At 40.2% G+C, this 21191-nt stretch overlaps 1 protein-coding gene across 6 annotated transcripts in view; it reads right to left on the bottom strand.

Moving 5' to 3' along the window:
* The window catches only part of cpeb2 (cytoplasmic polyadenylation element binding protein 2), a 120780-nt gene that overhangs the window by 18943 nt on the left and 80646 nt on the right, over nucleotides 1–21191 (bottom strand). For 4 of the 6 annotated variants that reach the window (XM_059988896.1, XM_059988897.1, XM_059988900.1 and 1 more), the window contains exon 5: nucleotides 5312–5335. The exons of the other annotated variants lie outside the window; for them this stretch is intronic. In XM_059988896.1, the coding sequence (XP_059844879.1) occupies nucleotides 5312–5335 (24 nt within the window). The remainder of the gene's footprint in view (nucleotides 1–5311; nucleotides 5336–21191) is intronic. 6 annotated transcript variants of the gene reach the window in all.

Here is a 21191-nt window from a genome sequence, read left to right as displayed (position 1 = left end):
CCATTTGTGAGTACTCAAAAAATTGCACATTTCAAAAGTTTTTGGATAAGGGGTATTCAATCTGTACCAAAACAACAGAATGTATGCTTTCCAATATAATTGCTCATAAGGCAGAATACTACAAATAATGAAGTTAATGCCAAAAGGGCAATGTTACAATTGTGTTGGTGCAGGATCCCAAGAGGGAGAATTTCTAGAATATCTACAAGGTAGCTTTTAGAACAGCTCATGGGTTGAGCCCACTAAGGCATCAACTATTCTGGATTGGATGTTGTGCAGTGAACCAGAATTGATTAGAAAGCTTAAAGTAAAAAGAACCCTTCACGGCCAATGATCATAATATGATTGAATTCACTCTGAAATTTGAGGAGAGGCTAAAGTCAGATGTATCACTATTACGGTGAAGGAAAGGAAATTAGAGGCTTGAGAGAGGAGCTGGCCAGAACTGATTGGAAAAGAACAGTGGCAGGGATGATGGCAGAGCAGCAATGACTGGAATTTCTGGAAGCAATTCGGAAGGCACAGGATATACATACTGTAGCCTCAAGATAAATTGACACAACCATAGCTAACAAGAAATCAAAGCCACTATAAAAGCCAAAGACATGGCAATAATTAGTGGCAAGTTAAAGGATTGGTAAGTTTTTAAAAACTAACAGAAGGCAGCTAGAAGTCATGAAGGTCAAGATGGAATACGAAAGTAAGCCTAATAATAATAGATACCAAAAGCTTCTTCAGACACAAAGTGCAAAAGAGAGATGCGAGTGGATATCAGACTGCAGGAAAATGAAGCTAGAGAGGTAGTAATGGGCGACAATGAAACGGCAGATGAACTTAATAAGTATTTTGCATCAGTTTTCACCGTGGAAGACACTAGCAGTATAGTGAAGGTCCCAGGCATCAGGAAGTGTGTGAAATTACCATTATGAGGCAGAAGGTTCCTGGGAAACTGGAAGGTCTTAAATTAACTTACCTGAGCAGATGGTGTACACCCCAGGGTTCCCAAAGAGGTGGCTGAAGAGATTGTGGAGGTATTGGTAATAATCTTTTCAAGAATCACTAGATTCTGAAACAGTCAGGAAAAATTGGAAAATTGCACATGTCACTCCACCCTTCAAGGGAGACAGGCAGAAGAAAGGAAATTATAGGCCAGTTAGTCTGACCTCAGTAGTTGGAAAGATGTTGGAGTCAATTGTTAAGGATGTGGTCTTGTGGTACTTGGAGACACATGATAAAATAAGCCCTAGTCAGTATTTTGAAGAAATTACAAGCAGAATAGACAGAGTCGGTTCATGTTAGGTACTTGGGTTTTCAGAAGGCCTTTGAAAAGGTGCTACATATGAGGTTGTTTAGCAAGTTACAAAACCATGGAATTATAGGAAAGATACTAGCATAGATAGAGCATTGGCTGATTAGCAGGAGGCAAACAGTCGGAATAAAGGGAGCCTTTTCTGGTTGGCTGTAAGTGACTTGTGGTGTTACACAGGGATCTGTGTTGGGACTGATTCTTTTTACGTTACATGTGAATAATTTGGATGGCGGAATTGATGACTTTGTTGCAAAGTTTGCAGATGATACGAAGATAGGTGGAGGGACAGGCAGCTTTGAGGAAGCAGAGTGGCTACAGAAGGACTTAGATTAGGAGAATGTGCAAAGAAGTGGCAGAATACAGTGTCAGAAAGTGAATGCTCATGTACTTTGGTGGAAGAAACAGAAGGGTTGACTATTTTCTAAATGGAGACAAAATACAAAAATGTGAGCTGGAAAGGGACTTGGGAGTCCTTGCTCAGGATTCCTTAAAGGTCAATTTGCAGTTTTGAGTCTGTGGTGAGGAAGGCAAATACGATGTTAGCATTCATTTCAAGAGGACAAGAATATAAGAGGAAGGATGCAACATTGAGACTTTATAAAGCGCCGGTGAGGCCTCACTAGCAGTATTGTGAGTAGTTTTAGACCCCTTATCTTGGGAAGAACGTGCTGAAATTGGAGAGGATTCAAAGGAGGTTCAAGAGGATGATTCCAGGATTGAACAGCTTATCATATAAAGGGTGCTTGATGGTTCTGGGACTGTATTCATTAGAATTCAGGAGAATGAGGGGTGACCTAATTGAAACCTATTGGATGGTAAAAGGCCTTGATAGAGTGGATGTGGAGAGGATGTTTCCTGCGGTGGAAGAGTAAGACCAGAGGACACAGCTTCAGAATAGAGGGGCATCCTTTTAGAATAGAAATGAGGAGGAATTTCTTTAGCCAGACAAAATGGTGAATCTGTGGAATTCATTACCACAGGCAGCTGTGGAAGCCAAGTCTTTATGTATTTTTAAGGCAGAGGCTGATAGATTTTTGATTGGTCAGGGGCGGAAGGGATACAGGTGGGGGGGGGGTCAGGAGATTGGGGCTGAGAGGAAAATTGGATCAACCATGATGAAATGGTGGAGCAGACTTGATGGATGAAATGGTCTATTTCTGTTCTTAAATTCATTACATGCATTAAATTGGGGCAACAAAATGATTTTTAAAAAAGTACGTAAATGAAGCCAATCTCTTGCACACATTGTTGCTATTTGTGTATGAAATAAATCCACCCCGCCACCAAATCCTTCCTCATCTGAAGCACGTCTCCATTCTTGCTGAATTTAAAATAATGCATAGTACTTGATGAGCAAACACGAGGAAATCTGCAGATGCCGGAAATTCAAACAATACACACAAACTGCTGGTGGGACACAGCAGGCCTGGCAGCATCTATAAGGAGAAGCGCTGTCGATGTTTCGGGCTGAGACCCTTCGTCAGGACTAACTGAAAGGAAAGATAGTAAGAGATCTCTTAACACAACAAAAACTAGGGAATCATTACAGGGAACATGTCTCTGACACTGGTTTAATAACCCTTTAGTAAAGTTGGAGGAATTTACAAACTAAGCAAGTTTCATCACACGCATTCAAGAAGGCAGCATCTATCACTAAGGACCTTCACCATTCAGACATGCTATCTTCTCATTATTACCATCAAGAAAGTGGTACAGGAGTCTGAAGATACACACATTTGGAACAGCTTTTCCTCCTCTGCCATTACATTTCTGAATGGTCCACAAACCCATGAATACTACCTCATTATTTTACTCACTTTTTGCATTATTTTGTTGCATTTCTTTTTGTAACTTATACTAGTTTTTTTTAAAAAAAAATGCATTGTGCTGTACTGCTGCCAAACAAAAAAATTCACAACAAGTGTTAGTGATTATAAACTTGATTCTGATACCGATAGTCTTTACTCTTCAGCATCTTACTGGAGACAGACTAAGTGTCAGAAGCATACAAGACCAGGGTTCATTATTGCCCGGAAGACCATAAATGTTATGCCAAGTCTTAGATTTTGATCTACAAACACCTCTTTGCTTAATCAACCTAAAGCTATTCGTATAACACAAATCACCTCAGGTTTGGTTGCTTCAGCTGATGTACATAAGCACAGACAAAATTTGCCTATATTACCTGAGCTAGGAAGGAAAAAGTAAAACCAGTAAGTTTTCCAGCAGAAAATGAGAATTTGCGAGGATGCAATTAGGTTAGTTGAGGCATCCCCTTAGGCTGCATGCACTCAAATGTTTACACACATAAAATGTCACTTCAGCAAGACATTTGTCAGTTGCCTGAACATAATAACAGCATACCTCTAGTGAGAATGAACATCTTCAGACAGAGGAGTAGGGTGAAAAGGAAGAATTCTAGCCTAAGACTTTTTTTTAAAAGCTCATTTTGAACCCTGGGCAACAGATCAAAGATGCCTTTGAAATAAACAGTCTTGAGTATAATAAAGCCTTCTTCTCTCTACTGAACAACATGAAATTCAAAAAATTTTAATGAAGAATTCACTGAGAAAAATGTGGCGATCAGCTGACTTGTTGATGACAGGCCTAATATCTGTTATAAGAACTGAAGGAATAGAAACAGTATTAAACCTTATATATTTTTGTACCTGTACTGCCATTCAATAAGAATCATGACTGTATTATCTTTTTCCCTCATTAACCAATAGCCTTGAAACTAATATCTAACAATACATATGCTCAAACAAAGTTTTAAATTCTTATCTTCAGGCAAGTCATCGATTTCTTTAGATCATTCAGTATTGCGGACAAGGGTTAGAGATGAGAACGAGCACAGTCCTACTCTAACTAATGCCATTTGGTCTATAAAGAAACCCTGCTGACGATGGCCTAAGCTGTCCCATAATTTATGGAATAAAAATAAGAACTTTAAGTTCTGCTTCAGAGAAATTACTGGACAAGTTCAGGTTAAAGTATACAAATGAATAAATCAGAGAACTACTTTAATGCTACATTCATATAACCTTCATTAACATACAAAATCCCAGATAAGCATTTTTACATCAAAATTATTAATGATTCCTTGTAGCATTATACAGCTTTATAATCATGCAATTATAGTAGAAGATCTTCAATCCAAATGCATTCAAACCCAGATGCATTCATGATTGCTGAATAAAACTAATGATAAAAATGTTCAAGCATTTCCATGCACTGCTTTTTAAAAACCAAGGAAGTTGTGCTTGATACCAAGGGGAGTAAGATCTGTAGACAGACCACAGAGATGCATGTATAGTAATTGCAAAATGAAAATCTCACTTAAATTCATAATACAGATGAAATGAGCTTCTTCTATTACTGTACTCTAGGCACATTCTTAAAGGAAATTAAAGAGAATGACTATTCTTGTGCATGTATAGACAGCAGTCATACAGAGATACAAGCTGCTGATGATATCCAAGAACGTCACCATCACACACTGCAGAAAGCACTGGCTGCGCTTTGGAGGTAAAATAAAAAGGGCTTGGATTCTAAAGAACTGATCACTGATTAGTTTAATAATGATATTATAAAGATGACACTGTGACATGGAAAAATTTGGGGCCTGAGTCTGCCAGATGAAGAGATTGATTCCTTGGTTTTGACCCATCAGAAGGTACTAACGACAACTGTAGTAGTGAGGAATCACAGGAGAAAAATCAGTATGAAATTAGTGATAAAACTGGGAGATTTGAACATTGGATTAGGGAGAAGAGCTTCAGCACCAAGCAAAATTATACATATTTATTACATTCCAAGAGAAAAAAAATCAAATGAGTAGAGATCTTCAACTGTAGTTATTTTCTATTCAACTAAAGTCTATTAAGAAATCAACACCCAATCCATGATTCAATTAATTGTCAAAAATAAGTAATAGTTATTCAAGTGTAGTGATTAATTTAAAAGAAACAATCTAGACAGCACTAAAAACCAAATCTTTACCTCGTCTTCTCCCATAACTTCTTGCTGCATGCAAAGGATAAATAGAATTTGTATCAAATGTCAATGTGGACTTAAAGTTCACAGAGTGTAAGCCAAGTAAAATTAAAACCTTTACAACAAAGCTACTGAAACATCTTAATGAATCCACATCCCTTTGTACAGTACATAATTATCAATTCCTAAATTTTAAAAGTACAAGTTTTCTTCTCAATAAAGATGAACTGATCTGTCAAATCACAACTGATTAAAAGTTAAACTCAAACTCTGCATTCAAAAATGTTTTAAGTATACTACTGAATAAATATTAAGCAAATCAACTGCTTAGTAACTAATTGGCACTGCATGTTTCATCTTAAATATTTGACAATATGACATTTTACTGCTAATTGAATGAACTTGTACTTATTCAGGCTTAACATAATGTTCATATAAATACATTTAATTTCTTAGGGGAAAGAAAGGTTAAAGCTTCATGTGTTTTTAAAACATTTTGAATGGGCGGCGAGTAAATGAGACTGCAGAATTCTGAGGATGCAGAGCAATGTGTCTACAAGAAGTGGATTTGTCATTCAAATAGTCTAATTAGACTCCCTATTTCATTTTTGCATTCTCATTTTAACTACAGAAACTGGAGATCCAAGGCTTTAGAAAACTGACAGCTGAAAGGAGACTAGAATGGCATAGTTCATAAAGTTCACATTTATACACAGTTTATGCCCTAGATAAGGAGTATTTCCTCCATCAGTTTAAAAACCATTACCCTTCCACCTCCATCACAGTCTGTTTCAGTATGCAATCCACCCATCACCATCTCACCATCTGCCTTACCACAACACTCACCATCCCCTCAACATGGACACAACCGTCACCAATCTCCTCTCACTTAACATTCAGAACCCACCCCCCCCCCCCCACCACAAGAATTCCAGATTTACCATATTGACTGTTTGCAGGAAGAAAAGAAACATAGCCATGCTGTTACATTTTGCAGGGCTTTGGGAATCCTTCCACGGATTTTCCACATTTCTGAACAATCTGCTCCTTACTTCATTTGCAATGAATTCCTCTCTAAGTCATACTCCCTGCCCTTCGATTTTAAAATACCTTTAAAAATTACAATGTGAGAAATTGAGTTAGCTCCATAAGTAAAAATACAGCTATAGAAAAATATATTTCACTCAAGGCAAAACGCTGCTTGCCTTAAACAACTAATTAAAATGACCAATTTGATCCAAGATTAAGTTTGGTACTGTGCCTTCCCCAAAAGGTCCAAGCAAGCAGCTTCTTTCCCCCTTCTGTATGGTATCCATGTCAGCTGCCCAACACAATTTCCAATAGTAACAATCGGTTGCTACAGTACGAAAAAGTGGTTAAGTCAGATTCAATGGAATTATATACAAGTGGAGTACATTTTAGTTGGAATTGCAATTATTTTAATATTCCCAGCACCTGCTGTTTAAGCTTACCCCATATTCCATTGATATGCTATACTATACACTAACAAATCATTCACACATATTTTTAAAGTTTTTAACTGAGAGCCACAGAGACATTTTTTAAACTCACAAATCCTCTGCTCCCCACTATTCTAAACCTACATCCCAGCTCAACTTATGTATCTCAGAGCTTTGGTTACTTGGAATTCTACACAATTGCTCAAGTATCTCCTGTATAGCTGCCTAGTCCCGTTATTCTAGGCATGGTTACCCACTCTTACTGTAGGAATTGCTGCAGAACTGGAGGACAATGGTAGCAGAATTAGTTCCTACTAATTCACACTGATTCATGGCCTGGCATATTGCTCATTTCTGTCATTTATTATTTAATCAGATTCAGTGAGTATTGAAGAGTTTACCAGAAGAACACCAGATGCATCTAAAGTAAAAATAAATGAGATGCCGAGCTGGTGGGAATGATAACACCAGACAACACATACATAAAATCCAATGGATTCTGTACTCCCTAGACTTAGCTAGGCTATCACACAAACAACAGATTAAATCAAACTTGTATGGAATATCAGAACAAATAGTAAGAATTTCAATAAAGACAGGAAAAAGGCATCTAATGGAGGTGTGTGGGCCCTCTAGAGAACTTCTGGTGAATTTAATGTGAGACAAAGAAATGACAAATATGTTAAATTAATTTTTCCATTATTCTTCATTGGGTATGATTCTACAATTATCTCAAGATAACCACAGAACCATAGAACACTACAGCACAGAAATCAGGCCATTCAGCCCTTCTAGTCTGTGCTGAAACTTTATTCCACTGGTCCCATTGACCTGCACCCAGTCCATAACCCTCCAGACTTCTCCCATCCATGTATCTATCCAACTTATTCTTAAAACTTAAGAGTGAGCCCGCATTTACCACGTCAGATGGCAGCTTGTTCCACACTCACTGAGTGAAGTTCCCCCCAAACCTTTTCCCTTTCACCCTAAAGCCATGTTCTCTTGTATTTATCTCTTCTAATTTAAGTGGAAAGAGCCTACTCGTATTTACTGTCTATACCCCTCAGAATTTTGTAAACCTCTATCAAATCTTCCCTCATTCTTCTACGCTCCAAGGAATGAAGTCCTAACCTGTTCAATCTTTCCCTGTAACTCAACTTCTGAAGACACGGCAACATCCTAGTGGATCTTCTCTGCATTCTTTCAATCTTATGGATATCCTTCCTATAGTTAGGTAACCAGAACTACACACAATATTCCAAATTTGGCTTCCCCAATGTCTTATACAACCTCACCATAACATCACAATTCCTACAAGGGGTGATTGATAAGTTCGTGGCCTAAGGTAGAAGGCGATGAGTTATACAGCTCTCGTTACATGTATATTCAGTTCAACTCTTTGAGTGATTATGCAGAAAGTTTGAAGTTAATAACTCATCTCTTTCTACTTTAGGCCAAAACTGACTCCTTCTACTTAGACCACAAACTTATCAATCACCCCTCGTATCCTCAATACTTTGATTTATGAATGCCAGGATGCCAGAAGCCTTCTTTACAACCCTGTCTACCTGTGACGCCACTTTCAGGAAATTATGTATCTGAACTCTCAGATCCCTTTGTTCCTCTGCACTCTTCAGTGCCCTACCATTTACTGTGTATGTCCTACCTTGATTTGTCCTTCCAAAATGCAACACCACACACTTGTCTGCATTAAATTCCATCTGTCAATTTCTGGCCCATTTTTCCAGTTGGTCCAGATCCCTCTACAAGCTTTGTAAGCCTTCCTCACTGTCCACAACACCTCCAATCTTAGTGTCATCAGCAAACTTGCTGATCCAATTTATCACATTATCATCTAGATCATTGATATAGATAATAATGGATGGATTAATTGCAAATAGTGGGGAGGAACTTGTAAAAATCCCACTCATAAGGGACAGAGAAACTCACAGGTCTAAGGATGGACAAATTGCCAGAACCTGACTGCCTACTCCCAAGGGATTTAAGGTGGTGATATAGATAGTTAAATTGGTTAAAAAAATTTCAAAACTAGCTAAGTTCTAAGAGAACATCAGAAGATTTGGAAAATAGCCAATGTAACTCTACTGTTAAAAAGGAAGGAAGATAGAAGGTGGAGAGTCATAGGCCAGTTAGGTTAACATCTGCTGCTGGCAAAATGCTGTTATGTAGGAAATCTGAATAAAATCAAACCATGTCAACATGGCTTAATGAGATGAAAATCATGTTTGAAAAATTTGTTCAAAACCCTTGAAGTGGTGAAAAGCTGAGCTGATAGTTAGGAACTAGAAGATAGAAACATAGAAAACCTACAGCACAATACAGGCCTTTCAGCCCACAAAGCTGTGCCGAATGTGTCCCAACCTTAGAAATTACCTACAGTTACCCATAGCCCTCTATTTTTCTAAGCTCCACGTACCTATCCAAAAGTCTCTTAAAAGACTCTATCGTATCCACCTCCATCACCGCTGCCGGCAGCCCATTCCATGCACTCACCACTCTCTGAGTAAAAAACTTACCCATGACATCTCCTCTGTACTTAATCCCTAGCACCTTAAACCTGTGTCCACTTATGGCAACCATTTCAGCCCTGTGGAAACGCTTCTGACTATCCACATGATTAATGCCTCTCATCATCTTATACACCTCTCATCCTCCATCACTCCAAGGAGAAAAGGCTGAGTTCACTCAATTTATTCTCATAAGGCACGTTCTCCAATCCAGGCAATATTCTTGTAAATCTCCTCCGCACCCTTCCTGTAGTGAGGAGACCAGAACTGAGTACAGTACTCCAAGTGGGGTCTGACAAGGGTCCTATATAGCTGCAACATTCCCTCTCGGCTCCTAAATTCAATTCCACGATTGATAAAGGCCAATATACTGTACACCTTCTTAACCACAGAGTCAACCTGCGCAGCTGCTTTGAGCATTCTATGGACTGGGTCTCCAAGAAACCTCTGATCCTCCACATTGCCAAGAGTCTTACCATTAATACTATATTCTGCCATCACATTTAACCTACCGAAATGAACCACTTCACACTTACCTGGGTTGAACTCCATCTGCGACTTCTCAGCCCAGTTTTGGATCCTATCAATGTCCCGCTGTAACCTCTGACAGCCCTCCACACTATCCACAGCACCTCCAACTTTTGTGTAATCAGCAAACTTACTAACTCATCCCTCCACTTCCTCATCAGGGTCATTTATAAAAATCACAAAGAGTAAGGATCCCAGAACAGATCCCTGAGGGACTCCACTGGTCACTGACCTCCATGCAGAATATGACCCTTCTACAACCACTCTTTGCCTTCTGTGGGCAAGCCACTTCTGGATCTACAAAGCAATGCCCCCCTTGGATCCCATGGCTCCTTATTTTCTCAATAAGCCTTGCATGGGGTACCTTACCAAATTCTTTGCTGAAATCCATATACACTATATCTACTGCTCTTCCTTCATCAATGTGTTTAGCAACATCCTCAAAAAATTCAATCACGCTCGTAAAGCATGACCTTCCCTTGACAAAGCCATGCTGACTATTCCTAAGAATATTATACCTCTCCAAATGTAAATAAATCCTGCCTCTCAGGATCTCCATCAACATAACCACCACTGAGGTAAGATTCACTGGTCTACAATTTCCTGGGTTATCTCTACTCCTTTTCTTGAATAAAGGGAAAACATCCGCAACCCTCTAATCCTCTGAAACCGCTCCTGTCCCATTGATGATGCAAAGATCATTGCCAGAGGCTCAGCAATTTCCTCCAATGCCTCCCACAGTAGCCTGGGGTACATTTCATCCAGTCCCGGCGACTTATCCAACTTGATGCTTTCCAAAAGCTCCAGCACATCCTCTTGCTCAAGCTTTTCAATCTGCTGCAAGTCATCACTACAATCATTAAGATCCATTCCACAGTGAATACTGAAGTAAGGGATTCATTAAGTACCTCTGCTATTTCATCCGGTTCCATACACACTTTCCCACTATCACACTTGATAGTTCTGATTCTTTCATGTCTTATCCTCTTGCTCTTCACATACCTGTAAAATGCCTTGGGGTTTTCCTTAATCCTGCGTACCAAGGCCTTCTGATGGCCCCTTCTGGCTCTCCTAATTTCCTTCTTAAGCTCCTTCCTGTTAGCTTTATAATCTTCTAGTTTCCTATCATTACCTAACTCTCTGAACCTTTTGTAAGCTTTTCCTTTCTTCTTGACTAGACAGCCTTTGTACACTGAGGTTCCTGAACCCTACTATAACTTCCCTGTCTCACTGGAATGTACCTATGCAGAATTCAACACAAATATCCCCTGAACGCTTGCAACATTTTGTCCATACTTTTCCCTGAGAACATCTCTTTTCAATTTAAGCTTCCAACTTCCTGTCTGATAGCCTCATAATTTCTCTTACTCCAATTAAATGCTTTTCTAACTTATCTGTTCCTATCTCTCTCCAAGAAGATAGAATTATGATCATCATCTCCAAAATGCTCTCCCATTGACAGACCTGACACCTAACCAGGTTCATTTCCCAATACAGCCTCTCCTCTTGTAGGCTTATCTTACCAAGGTGTCAAGAAACCTTACTGAGCACACCTAACAACCTCTACCCCATCTAAACCCTTAGCTCTAGGGAGATGCCAATCGATATTTGGGAAATTAAAATCTCCCATCACAACAACTCTGTTACTATTACACCTTGCCAGGATCTGTTCCCCTATCTACTCCTCGATATCCCTGTTACTGTTGGGCATCCTATTAAAAAAAAAACACCCAGTAAAGTTACTGACCCCTTCCTGTTCCTAACCTCCACCCACAGAGATTCTGTAGACAATCCCTCTATAGCGTCCACCTTTTCTGCAGCCATGACACTATCTCTGATCATCAGTGCCATGCCCCCACCTCTTTTTCCTCCCTCCCTCTCCTTTCTGAAACATCTAAAACCTGGCAGTTGAAGTAACCATTCCTGTCCCTGAGCCATCCAAGTCTCTGTAATGGCCACCACACCACATCTCCAAGTACAGATCCATGCTCTAAGCTCATCCGCTTTGTTCATAATACTCCTTGTGTTAAAATAGACACATCTCAAACTGCTCGTCTGAGCGCATCCCTTCTCTATCATCTGCCTATCCTCCCTCTCGCACTCTCTCATTGGTACCAATTTGTACCATGACCTCTGGCTGTTCTCCCTCCCACCGCAGGATATCTTGGATGCAATCTGAAATATTCCAGACTATGGCACCTGGGAGGCAAACTACCATCCGAGTTTCTTTCCCGTGTCCACAGAATCACCTGTCTGACACCTAACTATAGAGTCCCCTATCACTACTGCCTTCCTCTTCCTTTCCCTACCCTTCTGAGCCACAGGGTCGGACTCTGTGCCAGAGGCACAGCCACTGTTGCTCCCCCCCAGGTAGGCCTTCCCCCCACCCCCCAACAGTACTCAAACAGGAGTATTTATTGTCAAGGGGTACAGGCACAGGGGTACTCTCTAGTACCTGACTCTTCCCTTTCCTTCTCCCAACTGTGACCCACTTGTTTGTCTCTCGTGTCCCCGGTGTGACCACCTGCCTCTCCCTGACCAGGCAAAGGTCATCGAGCTGCATCTCCAGTTCCCTAACTTAGTCCCTTAGGAGCTGCAGCTCGACACACTGGGTACAGATATGGCCATCCGGGAGGCTGGGAGTCTCCAGGACCTTCCACATCTGATACCGAGCACAGAAAAATGACCTCACACACATACTACTTCCTTTCTGGAATTAACACAGGTAAACCTACCTCACCTCATCCTGTTACCGCCTAAACCCGTTGAGCCAATGCCCTAACACTCTGCCTCTCTCTCACTTTGCTGCCTGCTGAATACCCACAGCCTTCTACTATATTTGTATTTTTAGATGGCATTTGACAAAGTGCCACCAAAAATACCCCAGGGATTAGTTCTTGGCCTTCATTTGTTATAGTTTACATCAATAACTGAGGACAAAAACTGAAACATTTCTAAGTATACTGATGATACGGAAATAGGTAGAATGGCATGTGATGAGGAGACTGATTCTGCAATAGGATAGGGTTAAACTGACGGGGAAAAGCAGCTTTTGAACGCGTGTCTTACAAACAGTTTGATAGTTTGGACACCTATACTCAAAAATGGGGCAAATATTTAGGTTTCTGGGGGGGGGGGTGGGTGGAGGAATCATATTGAATGTGGTGGTGAAGCATATTGTTGAATGGTAGTCTTTTCTGTTATTAGTGGTCTAATAGACACACTTGGTTATTGTAAACTATGGTTTATATAATTTTAACACTCACTCAAGGGTTCAGGAAAAAAAAATTCTAGAAATAAAATTTTATATAAAAAACATACTGCAATGTTTTCACTAGTCCAGTCACAATCAGTTCTATCATTTAAAACTGAGGTACACTGAACTGTTAGAGGATAGTAAATCTCTGGAAATATCTGCCCTGCAGAGTGCTGGCCAGATCAATAGATACACCTAAGAAAGCATATATTTGAAAAATAGAGGTGTTGAGGGTTATTATAGAGAATTGACACAGAAGATGATTTGAGTCCATCAGCATATTGGATAGCAGGGCAGGCTGGAGGAGACTGATGGACTACTCCTGCTCCTATTTTTCCGTGTTCTACAGCTCTGTCATAAAGTCTCAAATTAAATGATATGGCTCCATGGTAATCACCAAGTACTTGAGTGCAAATGGAATTCTTAAAGTACTGAATGAATGATCTACTTGTTTGCTCCATCATAGAAGACTGCAAAAACTAGCAAACTAATATGGGGGCATTGAAGTCTATGGTTCTGATACCATTCTAGCTGAAGAAATGTGCTTCAGAATATACTAAAAGCTGTTTTAGTACATCCTACAACACTGCTATCTATTTGGCAAAGGGCAAGATTGCTTGCTATGTCTTATCACTAAAAGCAGGGCAGGTCCAATTGCCATTGTTGTCAACAGTTCTATGACACAACGCATGCTCATCCACCATCTATCAACTGCTCACAGTTTTATTTTGGTCAGAATAGCTTGATGTGAGCACATAACAGCCTTCGTTCAAATACAGGAAATAATCCTATGCAAAGTTGAGCTTGATAGCAGAGCATGCTACAAATAAAATTTAAGCCAATGGGGATTGGCCGGCTGGTGGCATAGTGCCGGACTTCGGAGCGAAGGCTCACAAGTTCGAATCTAGCCGGCTCCCTTGCACGACTTTCATTCGTGCTGGGTTGAGCATCGAGCTAGCAACTCAACCTCGTAAAAATAAGAAATCCTGCTAAAAAAAAAATGCCGTCACGACGGTGTCTCGATGGCTCCACTCGAAGTTATGAGCTTTCTTCTTCTTCTTCTTCTTCAATGGGGATCATGGGGAAATCTCATCAACTAGAATAATTAAAACTATGCCAGAACAGGAATTAAGGACATACAGTGGATTCTGGTTAAATGGAACACATCAGGACCAGTACATTTTGGCTCAATTAAGTGGCTGCCCCAATAAGCCAAAGTTTCATTGAAATAGTTAAAACGTATAAAAAAGACAAACTGAGTAACAAATTATGCATTTCAATGAAATACAGAATAAAATAGAACACTACCAAAACTACTACTACAAAACTCTACAAGTTCCTGATAGTTATCGACAGAGGAATTCGGTATATGCTGACATATTCTTTTGATTGACTGTAAATAAACAGAACCAACGCAGACCCCTAGTACAGATAGCAGATTGCCTTCAAACAGTGCTTTCAACGACTGCATCCTCCAAATCATCATTTTTATTGTGACATTCAAGAAGTCAATTCTTTAAAATTCTTCATAGTTTCTAACTTGAAGTAGTGAAATCATTTCATTTACACTGCCAGCCATTTCTGCATCACCAAGCCTGAGTGCTTGAAACCACAGTGAGCAAAACAGTTCTGATCTGTCTTGTTGCTTATTTCTCACCAGCTACCAGTGACAGTGATTACAGCTTTTCGAATATAAGTGCACGAAATTGACACTATTTAAAAACTGTTTGCACTAAGCACGGTGCAGTGTCTAAGGGTCACAAGACATGCACATGACTGGCATTAATTTAAAAATGTTCGGCAACAGTCATCTGCCCCAATTAAGCAGCAGTGTCCCAAATAAATTAAGGGAATCCCAGCATTTTCTTGATTTGTTTTTGCTCTTTAAGAGTTGTCCCAAATAAGCAGCTATCTCAATAAACAGATGACACAATTAACCAGAATCCACTGTACTGAAGTTATAATGTAAAGCTATGTGTATCAATTGCAATAAATTAAAATCAAAACAAAATTATTTGATGAAGGGTCTTTGATCTGAACCATTTGTTTATTCCCTTTCAACAGCTGCAGGCTGACCCACTGAGTATTTCCAGCATTCTTTTCTTTAAATATCTAAAAATTGGTGAGATGCTGTCACAACAATTCTTCATGTGGACAGACACTATTTATCTTGTCGAGTTGGCAATTTTCAAGAGAGCAAATTGAATGGACTTTATATCTTTGTTCAGAATTGGAAAACAATTTCTCACCCCTTATTGTGAAAAACCAAGTATTATTAAGGTGGAAATGAACTAACTGACTGAGGCTGTTGCAAGTTCAAGCTTGACAACAGCAAGATTTATTTTTTTTTACAAAGTTCCACATGGTAGGTTGGTCTGGAAGGTTAAATCACATGGGATCTAGGTTGAGCTAACCAGCTGGATATAAAATTGTCTTGGTGGTAGGAAACAGAGTGTAGAGGAGATCTGTGACCAGTAGTGTGCTATAGTGACTGATGCTGGGCAACCTATTGTTTGTCAGAAAAATGATTTGAAAGACCAATTACATTTGTGTCCCGCTCAGTTCTTCCTCAACTCCCTATAACCAACGACTGTGTGGTCTGATTATATTCCTTCTTCAAGTCTACAAATGATACTACCATAGTGGTGTTATCTTTAGCAAAAGTTGGAATCCATAGAGATTGTGCTCTTAGATCATACTTCTAGTACTTGTTAGCTTTGTAGAAATGGTTTGGGGGACTGAGAGGGAAGTTAGGGTTTAGGGACAGAGAAATGGGGTGGGAGTTAATAATTCAAGCCAAAGTTTAGGCCTCCCCTCTGTGTTTGAAGGCTAGCGATGCAGACATAGGACATCCATGGTCAGATACTGAGCCTGTAGACAGCGAAGACTAAGGTCAGTGGCCCCTAAGTCAGCAGGTCATTAGCAAGCTCTGGGATTGGAGTCCTGTGCAGGTAGGAGGCACGAGGGTTAGTGGCCCCTAAGGTATGTGAATTGGCAAGTCCGAGGTTCGAGGCCTGGTGGTCAGGGTTCTGTCACCGGCAAGTATGGAGTTCAAGGCCCAGTGTTTTGTGTTCCCATTCACTGTCATCGGCAAATGTATCTGCGAGTCCACTGGTGAATTCAAAGCCCAATGTCTGCAAATCTATGAGTTCACTGGAGGTTGAAGATGCCTGGAACTAGAGTTGCAGGACTGCTTAAATGCAAGGATGAGAGGAATGGGGATTGTTGTGTGTTCTGGGTTGTTCTGTCAAGCATTGTGGGCATGCTATGCTGGCACAGAAAGTGCAGCAACACTTGCAAGCTGTCCCATCACATCATCAGGATTTGTTGGTTGTCAATGTAAGCTCAGCATTTCACTGTGTTTCCATGTATGTGATAAATTTGAATCTGAATTTGAGTACAGGGAAATCGAGAGCCTAGAGACATGGTGTCATGACAGTAACCTCAATATTAGCAAAATGATACAGCTAGTCATTGAATTCAGGAGTGTTTGGGCCGAGGGTGGTCAATGACTATGCTCCTGTTTACATCAACAGTGCTGAGGTTGAGAGGATTAGGAGGTTAAAGATCCTAAGAGTGAAAATCATGAAGAGCCTGTCCTGGTCCAACCGCTCTGATATCACGGCCAAGAGACCTTACTTCCACAGGTCTCTCAGCAACTGATTCTCATCAATGTTTAGCTGATGCACTGCAGAAAGCATCCTATGCAGATGTATGATAGCTTGATATGGCAACTGCTTTGTCCATCAGAAAAAGCTGCAGAGCATTACCGATACAGCTCAGCACATCATAGAAACCAGTTTCTGCTCCATGGACTGTCTATTTTTCAGAATGTCTCCATAAAGAAGCCAGCATAATTTAGGACCCTAACCACCCATGGCGTACTCCTTTTTTTCTTTCCCTCCCCCAGAGGGCAGAAGATACAAAAGCCAATACCACCTGGCTCAAGGACAACTTCTACCCTGCTGTTAAATGACTAGTGAATTGCTTCCTAGTATGATAAGACGGACTTTTAACCTTACAACCTATCTTGTTATGACCTTGAACCTTCCTGTCGACCTACACTACAGCTTTATTCAGCACTGTTAATACTTTATCATGTACTACCTCAATGCACCATTGAATTGATCTGTATGAACGTAAAGAAGTTTTTTCCACTGAAACTCGGAACATGTGACAATAGTAAGGAAGATTTCGCATTTGTAGATCCTTTTATAACCTTAGGCAGTGTACAAAGTAATGGCAGATGAAACTTAACTTGGACAAGTGTGAAGCGATGCATCTTGGGAAGGTAAATCAGTGAAGGTCATACTAAGTGAATGCCAGGGATCTGGGAAGTGTTGATGAATAGTAATACCTACAAGCACCTGAAAATGGTGACAATGCAAGTAGGGCGGCATTTATCAGCACACTGATTACAGGAGTTGTAATGTCATTGTATAGGTGACAAACTTTGATAAGACATTTGGAGAGTGCACTGTTCAGGTCATCACATTATGTGAAGGATTTGATTAAGTCAGAGGGGTGCAGAAAAGATTTACTCGGATGTCACTGGGACGAAGGGCTTGAGTTATAAGGAGAGACTGGTAAGGCCAGGTCTGTTTACTCTAGAGCAAAGGAAACTGAGTGACATTAAAGAAGATTTTAAAAATTCTGAGGAGCATAGATGGGGTGAACAGGCACAGTATTTTCCCAAGGTAGAGCTTAAAATTAGAGAACACAGATTTAAGATGAGAGGGAACTACCTAAAGGAAACCCAAAGGATAGGTTTATCCCCCTACAAAAGGTAATGGAACAAGTCACCAAAGGAGATGCTAGTAGAGGTGGGTCCAATTATAACACAGAAAATTTGGACAGGTACATGTAAAGGAAAAGGTACTAGGATACAGGCAAAACTTAGTCAAATAGGACTAACAAGAGAATACCTTGGTTAGCAGGGTCAAGTTGGGCAAAGGATGTGATTATGTTGTATAACTCATTGACTCCTTATTTTTAAGAGACTTTTGGCTGATATTGGTGGAGTCACATTTTAATACTGCATCAGTACAACACCTCTTTTCACACTAACCATCCTTTCACTCACGTAATTAGACACAAGATAATCTTTTTGTTGTTTTTAGGAAATAAAATATGGAGTTCTCAATATCCTGGCTCTGCCATTCAGTAAGATCATGGCCTATCCTGTTTCCTTAGTTCACTCTGGGGCCCAATTCCAATATTGTCCAATTCCCTTAGCAGTGAAACATCTAATCAATCTTGAACATCACAGTGACTAAGCATCTGCAGCTCTTTGAAGTAATACTCAGCCAGCATTAAAACAGATTACATAGTTATTATTTCACTGTTATTTATGGAACTTATGGTGAGCAAATTGGCTGCCACATTTCCTACAGTCCAAAATTAACTACACTACAGAAGACTTTTTTGGTTGCAAAGCATTTAAGAAGCTGAGTTTGTGAAAACCACTACGTAAAGACAAGCGTTCCTTTTGGAAAAACAACTTGTTCAAAAGATTTTAAATACAAATAGTAATTTTTGCTAGAAGGATTACTCTTTTAAATACTATTCTTTGGGTGGTGGGGTGGAGATATGTCTCTACCAAATGAAGTATGAGGTGCTCCTTCCCTCTACTGGCCTGCAGGTAACCTTTGGGCAAGGTGTAGCACCTGTTTAACCCCACCCCTCCACCCCCGTCTGACCAGGGTCACGTGAAGCCATTGGAGCAGGTGGTGGATATCACAAGTCCTGGTCATGCAACCACTGACGCCAGGCAGACAATCTCTGAAGAGTATTGATAATGGCTGGGGTAATCGTCTTGTAGAGACTGCTCAGAAGGCAATGACAAATCATTTCTGAAGAAAAATTTGCGAAGAACAACCATGGTCAAAGACTGCGATCACCCATGTCATACGATATGACAAATAATGATGACGAAATGCTATTCTTAAAAGGTGGCCGCAGCAGTAATCCTAATGCAAAGAATTTTAAATAGCTGATACCTCGGTGCTGCAACCAGTTAAGCATTTTTGAACTGCATTTACTGTCAAATCAAATCAAATTTAATTATTATTCAAATCATACATAGATACAGCTGGATGAGACTGTTTTTCTGTGGCTAGATGCAAAACATTCAAAATAGCAAGCAAACATTCAAAAGTAGTAAGTAACTTAATTCAAAATAGCAAGCAAAGAAGCACATTCACTAGAAAAAAAAACTATATATAGCACAAGACACTGAGCAACAATATCTGGCAATCGATGGTGCAGTCTCCTGGCAGTACACAGACACACGCAATCCAGCCTGTCATTCCACCACCACTTGAACACAGGAGGACAGTTCTGACAGGAGAGGCCAGGCCCCAGCTCAGCTTGAACGCCATGCTGTAAATGCTTCTGTGTTTCAACACCAATATAATGGAACAGAAGACAATATACAAGGTAGTTACATATTCTGCAAAAAATAAATGCAGATTTTGTTTAATCAAGCAGAGCAGAAGCTTGGCAGAAATGGAATTATGTTTTCTAGGTATTAAAGTAGATGTTCCTGTAGTAGCGCAGTTGAAAATTGGCAGGTATAATATTGCAGGCATCACAGAGTTATGATTGTAAAAGGATCACAGATGGGAGATTAACATCCAAGGATACACATTTTATCAATAGGACAGGCACATGGGCAGAAGTGGCGAGTTGCTTTGAAAGGAGTGACATTGGATCAGAAGATGTAGAATCCTTGTAGGTAGACTTAAAAAACTGCAAGGGTAAAAGGACCATTATGGGAATTGTATATAGGGTTCCAAACAGTAGCCAGGATGTGGGGTACAAATTACAATGGGCGAAGAAAATGGCAATGTTACGACAGTCATAGGTGATTTCAATATGCCAGCTGATTGAAAAAATCAGGTTGGTGCTAGAGCTCAAAAGAAGGAATTTGGTTGTTGTGTAATGAACCGGATTTAATTTTAAGGAGCTTAAGGTAAAGGAACAGTTAGGAGGTGGAGTTCATGATATTATACAATTCACCCTGCAGTTTGAGACCGAGAAGCTAAAATCAGATGTTTTGATATTACAATTGGGTAAAGGTAACTACCTAATCCTGAGAGATAAGCGGACAAAGTCGGTTGGAAGGGGACTCCAAAAGGAATGATGGCAAAGCAGCACTGGCTGGAGTTTCAGAAAGTAATTTTAAGGATGCAAGACTATTCTAACAGCAGCATTTCAAAGGGAGGATGAAACAACCATGATAAGGGAAGTCAAATTACAGCATAAAGCAAGCCACAGGAGATTCAGCAGATGCTGGAAATTCAGAGTAACACACACACAATGCAGGAGGAACTCAGCAGGTCAGGCAGCATCTTCAGAAGGAAATAAACTGTCAATGTTTTGGGCCAAGACCCTTCATTAGGAGTGGTAAGGAAAGTGGTAGAAGCCAGAATAAGAAAGTGGGTGGTGGGGGGGGGGGGGGTGGGAAGAGGATGAGTTGAAGTGTAACATGGGGCAAAATCAAAAAGGATGATGAATACAGGACTGAAGGTGTTATCTTAGAACGCACACAGTATATGGAATAAGGTAAATGGCTTGTAATGAGATTTGCAGGTATGAAGTTGTGGACATCACTAAGCTGTGGCTGAAAGATCATATTTGGGAGCTTAACATCCAAGGCTACACATTGCATTGATAGGACAGGCAGCCAGGCAGAGGGGGTGGCGTGGCTCAGCTGGTAAAATGAAATCAAACCCTTAGAAAGATGTGACCTAGGATTGGAAGATGTAGAATCCTTGTTGGTACAATTAAGAAACTGAAAGGGTAAAAAGAACCTGATAGGAGTTATATACAGGCCTCCGAACAGTAGCTGTGTTGTGGAATACAAATTATAAAGGGAGATATAGAAGGGCAATGTTGAACTTTGATGAGAAGGGAGCTGGCCAAAGTAGAATGGAAATCTTGCTTAACAAATCTGTTAGAATTATTTGAGGAAACAACAGGCAGGATTGACAAAGGAGAGTCAGTGAATGTTGTTTACTTGGTTTTTCCAGAAGGCATTTAATAAGGGGCAGCACATGAGGCTGCTACACAAGAGCTCATGGCATTGCAACAAAGATACTAGCATTCTCAGA

The sequence above is a fragment of the Hypanus sabinus genome, chromosome 14 (genome assembly GCF_030144855.1).
Source record: "Hypanus sabinus isolate sHypSab1 chromosome 14, sHypSab1.hap1, whole genome shotgun sequence".
NCBI lineage: Eukaryota > Metazoa > Chordata > Chondrichthyes > Myliobatiformes > Dasyatidae > Hypanus > Hypanus sabinus.
The sequence above is the reverse complement of the archived record's forward strand: the minus strand, read 5'-3'. Positions and strand labels throughout refer to the sequence as shown.